Source organism: Drosophila santomea, chromosome 2L (genome assembly GCF_016746245.2).
Source record: "Drosophila santomea strain STO CAGO 1482 chromosome 2L, Prin_Dsan_1.1, whole genome shotgun sequence".
Classification (NCBI taxonomy): domain Eukaryota; kingdom Metazoa; phylum Arthropoda; class Insecta; order Diptera; family Drosophilidae; genus Drosophila; species Drosophila santomea.
This window is the reverse complement of record NC_053016.2, coordinates 25,659,090-25,667,489: the sequence shown is the minus strand read 5'-3', so window position 1 is coordinate 25,667,489 and position 8,400 is coordinate 25,659,090. Positions and strand designations below refer to the sequence as shown.

Sequence of the window (8,400 nt, the reverse complement as noted above, 5' to 3'; positions counted from 1 at the left end):
CCAAAGCTGCAACGCCCACACTTTTGAAAAATGTTTTGACATTTTTTCATTTTTGTATTGGTCTTAAAAATTTCTATCGATTTGCCAAAAAACTTTTTGCCACGTCCACTCTAACGCCCACAAACCGCCAAAAACTGTCAGTGTTGAAGACTCCCCTTCGCACTTCCACTAGCTGAGTAACGGGTATCAGATAGGCGGGGAACTCGACTATCGCGTTATCTCTTGTTTTATATAAAATCAGATCTTATTACTAAGGGAAAAAATAGTTTCCTAAGTGGTCTATTGATGTTTATTTTACACAACCACAAGTTCATTCTGCCCCTTAGTTATTTTATAAAAAATGTATATCTGACCCCACCTCAAATTTGACAAACAAAATTTTGCCGTCGGCAACAAGAAATTTTGATTTGGCAAGGAGTCGATAATTTTTTAAAGAGCGATTAAAAATGTTTACATTAATCATGCAGATTCTAGAGACGTAAACGCATGGAACGTTACCATAAATGTCATGCTCATTCTTTTGAATATCCAAAAGAATTATTTTCTCTATCATATAAGTTTTTAATAATTTAATTTTTTTAACGCATTTTAATATTTCTTAATTTCAATTTCTTTCTACATTAATTTCAATTGTTTTAATGTAGAAAATTGGCGTTTATGTATTTGTGTATTTATTGATGTGTGTTGTTTATTTGCTTTGCCATAAGCAGGGTTTTAGCACCTCTAATATAAAACCTGTTTGTCAATTGATTTATCACTATGGACGACATGTCACGTAATTTCGAAAAGCACGATCATAACGAGTTAAAGTGTAAAAATAAAAATATTAAAAATGGATTATGGTGAACATTATTTTAAAATCTCAAAATACTTTTTTGTCTGTAAAACAGCTCGATATAAGAAACTTCTTTTATTTCTTTTTTTATCATTTGCCTTGCCAATTTCAATCGATATTTTACCCACGTCCACTCTGCCACTCTAGCACTGCACACTGTGAAGCCCAAAACCCCCACAACCCCCCCAACACTGCCACTCCCACACACATAACACGGTTTTTTTTTTAAATTGTATTACTTGTCGAATTAATACGCCAAAAGAATTTCGCCCCTTTTGTAGAGTTTATAGGATCCTATTTTCAACAAAGAAATCACAATATCTTAAATTTTATTATTCGGTTCGCTTTATACAAATATTGTTTTAATACGAATTTAAAATTAAGTTTGCACTGAGTATAGTTTTCAGTTCTTATCACTTATATTTACTTTTTAACCTAGTGACGTTTGTGTTGCTTTAAGGTAATCTATATACATATACGCTTGTACATACATACATACATAAATATATACATTCAGAAAACTTACATATTTCATCCGGGTAGGCTCTCGACACCAGTAGTCAAGACGTTTGTCCCGCGATCAGAGCAACAAAACAAAGCGATCCACATTTATAAAGTAATACACATATTTATACCACATATAAATATGGTTTATACTTAATAATATACTTAATAATAATATTTAAAAAATATACGAAATTATAGTTATAATGTTTAAGTTAACAAATGTATAAACTAACCAAAAACAATTAAAACTTGACTGAAATTTGTGTGAGTTGACTTATTAACATTTAGCTGAAACGCGTTGATAAAATTCTTTTAGTGTGTTTCATAGCCCAGTTTTAATATTACTTGTTGTGGTAACTCAAAATATTAATAAGTATTTAACATAAAGGAAGTATAATTTAATAGATGAAAACATACATGTGCAGTTAAAAATGTTTTCATATAATCATTCTATAATAAATATTTCGCTTTTTATGTGATTTTTTGATTATTTATCTGATTTATGATATATGTAGTTTTAACTATATTTGCATTAATTTTATAACTCTTAAATCATAAATATGTTGGATACATCAGAGTAATTTTAATTTTTGCTTTCCATTATATTCTCTCCTTGTTATTTGTGTGTTTCTATTGTAGCTATAAAATAATAGTAGCTATAAAATTATTAATATTATTTTAATAACTTAACTATTTTAAGTATAGAAGTCACAGTGTAAAAAGAAGAACCAATAACAATTTAAAAGTACAAATTAAGAAAATTACATACAGTTTTTCCAAAGAACAAAATTAATGTTATATAAAAAGATTGATTGCAAACTGAACTGTAATAACAAGCTATATATATGCACGAGTTGTATGAAAAACAACAAAGCCAGAATTGTTAAACTCGTTAAATGCATACAATTTATGTATATTAATTTGTATTTATATTTATTTATATGTATAATTTCGATTGTAGTCCTAAATTACTAGCTCAGTCGTCATGTGCGATTGTCCGACCAGATTAACGTAGATAACTCGAAAGCTATATGGTTGATACTAAGCTCAACACAAACACCCAAAGAATCGTGGGCAATTCATAACCTGGTAACCTATTGTTTTCTGAGGCCTTTCAATTCCCTGTCCGATAGAACATCGATATCTCGGGAATTCTTATCGGTAGCAATTTGGGATTTAGCAATGGAATTTTAGTGTTCATGGCTGTGCAAGTTTAATTTCAAACTTTGATGAACCCACTCTAATGTGCAACAACTATTTATACCCGTTACTCGTAGAGTAAAAGGGTATACTAGATCCGTTGAAAAGTATGTAACAGGCAGAAGGAAGAGTTTCCGACCATATAAAGTATATATATTCTTGATCAGGATCAATAGCCGAGTCGATCTGGCCATGTAAGTCTGTCTGTCCGTCCGTATGAACGCTGAGATCTCAGGAACTACAAAAGCTAGATAGTTGAGATTCGGCATACAGACTCCAGAGACATAGACGCAGCGCAAGTTTGTCGATTCATGTTGCCACGCCCACCCTAACGCCCACAAACCGCCCAAAACTGCCACGCCCACACTTTTAAAAAATGTTTTGATATTTTTTCGATTTTGTATTAGTCTTGTTAATTTCTATCGATTTGCGAGAAAACTTTTGGCCACGCCCACAAACCGCCCAAAGCTGCCACGCCCACACTTTTGAAAAATGTTCTGAAATTTTTTCATTTTTGTATTGGTCTTGTAAATTTCTATCGATTTGCTAAAAAACTTTTTGCCACGCCCACTATAAGGCCCACAAACTGCCAAAAACTGTCAGTGTTGAAGACTCTCCTTCGCACTTCCAATAGCTGAGTAACGGGTATCAGATAGTCGGGGAACTCGACTATAGCGTTCTCTCTTGTTTTCAATTTAATTTTTTTGCCTCTATTTCTACCAGAAAAGTGTGAAAATTTCTTGTCAGCACTTTCACAAGCAGATTACCAGTTATCTAATAGTCGGGGAACTCGTGTATGAAACAGAATTTACAAGAAAATAATTTAATAATGTTAATCTATGTTGCGGTGCTAAATATTAATTTTGGAGTCAAAGGTGATGCCCAAAACTTTTAAATATCTCAAATTTTTATGTATGTAGTTGTTAAGGTCGAAGTTGTCAATGGCAAGGGAGGCACCTGAGGTCAGTCCCCATAAGTAAATTTCGTGTAGTACAGAACTACAGTAAAAAGTAAAAAAAAGTGTGGGTGTTCGTGTTATATCGCTTAATCGAAACTTAAAAGAAAGATTGGTCATGAAGGCTTTAATGAGATTTAAAGCCTTGGACCAATTTCACAGTGTTTTTTCAAATCCGTCGCCAGGATAGAGACTCGATTTTTAGTCGAAAGACTAATCATTTCAGATGTGGGCATTTGGTGTTGGTGTTCCAGAATCTGCACTTTTAGAATCTCCACGTTTTGAAGCACATGGTATGATAACATATCAGCCCCAGGGCTTTTTATAATTTAATACGGATGTTAACAAATAAGCATGTTGCTGTTGAGACAATGAGTCTGGGAAATAGGATTTTGACAGATACCAATTTTTATACCCGTTACTCGTAGAGTAAAAGGGTATACTAGATTCGTTGAAAAGTATGTAACAGGCAGAAGGAAGCGTTTTCGACCATATAAAGTATATATATTCCTGATCAGGATCAATAATCGAGTCGATATGGCCATGTATGTCTGTCCGTCCGTATGAACGCTGAGATCTCAGGAACAACTAAAGCTAGAAGGTTTAGATTAAGCATACAGAGTCCAGAGACATAGACGCAGCGCAAGTTTGTCGATTCATGTTGCCACGCCCACCCTTACGCCCACAAACCGCCCAAAACTGCCATGGGTTCTAAAGGATAGTTACTGTGGGTTGAGTCTTTTTAGTCTTCTCCACACATTCTGCCGAAACAGGCGTCTAACGAGAACAATGGTATGCCAGTTCAGCCTGTCTTCGTACTTCTGAGCTAGTGTTTGGATAACGTCACCAACCTTCTCCATTGCTGGATCATTGTCCCTAGTACGCATGTACGCATGCAGATTGTTTTGAGGATTTTCCTCTGAGCTGTACGGATTTCGTTTATGTGCGATTTAGCATAAATTCCATAATCTGGAAGGCCATACCTCCAAAGCGGACATGAGTTACATTTGCGCATTTACTACAGTCTATTCCTATGTTCCAATCCTGGGCCTATTTTTCAATGGAACAAAACTACTCCTTTAAGGCTTCTGCAGCAATGACTAGGCGGTTTCTAACTACAACTGCGGTATCATCAGCATATGTTGGAATAAGAACGTCATCAGTGTCCATAGTTTGGACTGATCTTGTAGTTGGCATTTCATCTGTGTACAGACAATTAAATGTAGGGCCGAGGACGCTGTCTTGGGGAACTCGGCCTTTTCGATGATTTGATTCCATTTACAGTTTCACAGAACGAACTATCCCCTAGAAAGGTGGTTACTAGCCGATGTAGTTGCGGGGTAAGCACAGGCGCAAGCTTACATTGTTGACCTATGTATGTACCACCTGTAGAAGGCTTTGCTGAATATTCATGAAAACCACCACAGATTATTGCCTTTCTTCCTTGGCCTCCAGTGTGAAATTTACTACACGATGTAGTTGTTCTGGAGTCCCGTGTCTTTTTGGAAATCCAAACTGCCACTTAGGAATCGACCATGCCACGTTGTCCAAATCGATAATCGGGCTTAAGATGACTCTTTCAACCATTTTCCCTAATGCCGGAAGTAAACTGATTGACCTAAAGTGTTAAATTAAGTGGGCTGCTTGTCTGGCATGGGAATCATAGTTATACGGGCCGATTTCCACAGCTCATTGATAATGATAACTATAAAAACCACTGGTCTGGAGGAAAGGTGTTTTATGGTTCTGTTATCCAGCTGACCATCGATAGGACATTTTTATACCCGTTACTCGTAGAGTAAAAGGGTATTCTAGATTGGTTGCAAAGAAGTAGCATGCAGAAGGAAGCGTTTCCGTCCATATAAAATATATATATTCTTCATTAGGATCAATAGCCGAGACGATCTGGCCATGTCCGTCTCTCTGTCCGTCCGTATGAACGTCGACGTCGATATAACAGCTATATAGTTCAGATTCAGCATCCATTGACGCAGCGCAATTTTGTCGATTCATGTTTGGCCACGGCCAAATGATTACGATCTTCGCAGATTGTAATGCGGAAAGGCAGTAGACAGATGCAATGGTATCTGATTACAATTAGATACGATCAGATAAGATAAAATCAGATATAGATGTTGCTTGCAGATAATTAGTTGCAAACGTTTGGTAAAAGTCGTGTTTAATGTTTTCTGTCAATAGAATGATTCGTTCTTGAAGAGAACATTATTTTTTGAGGTGCTGCAAAGCCAGCATCTGTATACTTCCATTTCTCTATGTGGCTTTCCCACTGGCTGCTGACTGCTATCCGCTCTTGGCTCTGCATGGATAAGCCGTTGTGGACCTATGAAAGTCCCAATGATTACCTGGCTGCTTTTCTGTGAGTTCTGGACACGCGCCTCAAGTTGGATTCGACTTTTCAGCTTCTAGACTGAAAGTTTTGGTTTCTGTACATCTTACATCTGTACCTTTACATCTTTCATCCATTTTCATATCAGGGTCTTCTTTGTAAGCTGAGCACGGTGTGAATTTGTGGGAGTCTCCACCTTAGGTGCAGTTCGGTTTACTTAAATGTTTCGGATTCTGGTGCCAGCTCGACGTTGAAAAGTGGTTGATTCATTATGTTACTCACATATTGGTCATATCACCAATTTTTCTTTAAAGCGTCTGTGATTTCAGAGGGAATTACAGCAGGTTATACACATTTATGAGCAGCTTCTAAGCATTTGTTGGTGCTTTTAAGTTGGTGAGAGTAATAATTTTTTGTTTTCATCTAAGTATTTGCCTATGGGATGTGATGTAATAGGCAGGAGGAAGCTTTTCTAGCCATATAAAATATATATTTATAATCGACTACAACGTTCTCTCTTTGTTTTTATTAAGCTGGGTTTAGACTTTGCCTGATATGTTTTATATCATATATGTATGTAGTTTGAGTAAAGTTTAAAAAATGTATATATAATTTTATACGAAGAAATTGTTCTTAAAACCATGTTATATTATGTATTGTAATTTTTATTTCCATTTTAGCGCTTGTAGACCTTGAGACTATTAAACTTTTAGTTAAATAACATTGAACATTTTTTTGATCCAAGCTTAATGTTGAAAAATTTCTTATTTTACATTACAGATGACTGGCTGTAAAAGTAGTTTTATATCAATATGTGCAATTACATTATTAGGCCTATCGTCACCTGCTCCTCAGCAGAATATAAACGCACAAAAGAACATTGATGAAATATTTAATACTAATAGTAATCGTCCAGCGCAACAGCAGAGCGGAATCGAATTAGTGGTTACACCCGATCCTATAGAAACCATAAGACAACATTCAAATTTCAATTCAACTAGTGGCAAAACTGCCACTTGTAATTGCGTACCTTATTATAAATGTGATCCATCAACGAATAGTGTCACTGAAGATGGCTCGTTTGACGGATTTGGTGTTATAGACATTCGTTTTAACGCCGATGATCCAATATGCCCGGCATCTGTAGACGTATGTTGTGATGATAATAGGACGCTCAATAGGACGTTGAATCCGACGCCCTTGGATCAAAGACCAAACCAACCAAGGGGCTGCGGTGTTCGCAACACAGGTGGACTAGATTTTACTCTTTCCGGGGTATCCAAAAATGAAGCGGGATTTGGCGAGTTTCCATGGACGGTAGCATTATTGCATTCAGGAAATTCAAGCTATTTCTGTGCTGGATCACTTATACATAAACAGGTGGTTTTGACCGCTGTGCACTGTGTTGAGACGGTTAAAACAGGATCATTTATTGTCCGAGCTGGAGAGTGGGACACACAAACAACGAAAGAGCGCCTTCCGTATCAAGAAAGATCGGTTCAAACTGTTATATGGCATCCAGAATATAAAAGCAGAAACATAGCTTATGATTTCGCACTTGTAATTCTAAGTCAACCAGTTGCTTTGGATGATCACATTAATGTTATATGTTTACCACAACAAGATGATATTCCGGAACCCGGTAACACATGTTTTTCTACCGGCTGGGGAAAAGATGATTTTGGTTCTATGGGCATATATAGCGCCATAATGAAACGTGTTCCATTGCCCATTGTCGAGTTTAACAATTGTCAAACACGACTTAGAGGCACGCGACTTGGACCAAAGTTTGCATTGGATAGGTCATTCATATGCGCAGGTGGGCAGCGGGGCATTGATACCTGTCAAGGGGATGGCGGAGCTCCACTAGCTTGTCCTATTGGAAGAACAAGTGAATCCCGATATCAGCAGGGTGGTATAGTTGCTTGGGGAATAGGATGTAATGATGAAGTTCCAGCAGCTTATGCCAACGTAGCCTTGGCCCGAAGTTGGATTGACCAGCAAATGTTAGCCAATGGCTTCGGAACGGCTGTGTACACAGCTTGACATGCATCTAACAGTTACAGAAAAATAAAACTTAAAATGTATTTAATTTAAATGCAATATTTTATAATAAAAGTTTAAATTTAATTATTGCCCACTTGCATTTTAATAAGAGTTTAATAATCATTACTGTTTATGTTAATGCGGAAGAAGGAAAGAATAGGTATGGGGCACTAAGACAAAATAGTTTATTAACTTGTTTTGTCAGAACTACTCGCCATGGACTTCGTTGAATACTTACTGTGTCATTATCGTTTGCATTTTGTACGTTTAAAAAGAGGCCGAGTTTTTTTTGTGATTGGGTGACTAAGCCCGTAAATGTAAATAATTGTTGTAACATGCAGAAAGCTTTTCCGCTTTCCATTACGAACTAAATACAAATCAAATTTATAAAGGCCGCCAAGTCTTCCGTTGGAGGCAGCGGTCCCAGCAGAGCCCTTGTCAGCGCCTCGTGCCGTCTGGAGCTTCATGCCCTCGACGGTCACCCAGCGCACACATGCCCGCCTCGCATTA

General features: G+C 36.8%; 1 protein-coding gene across 1 annotated transcript; it reads left to right on the top strand.

Annotated features, from left to right (window-relative positions):
• Positions 1–1,361: 1,361 nt before the first annotated feature.
• Positions 1,362–7,974, top strand: LOC120447083 (phenoloxidase-activating factor 2). The gene is made up of 2 exons (XM_039628482.1): positions 1,362–1,451; positions 6,625–7,974. The coding sequence occupies exon 2, from the start codon at positions 6,625–6,627 to the stop codon at positions 7,888–7,890; it is 1,266 nt and encodes a 421-aa protein (XP_039484416.1). The 5' UTR covers positions 1,362–1,451; the 3' UTR covers positions 7,891–7,974.
• The last annotated feature ends 426 nt before the right edge of the window (positions 7,975–8,400 follow it).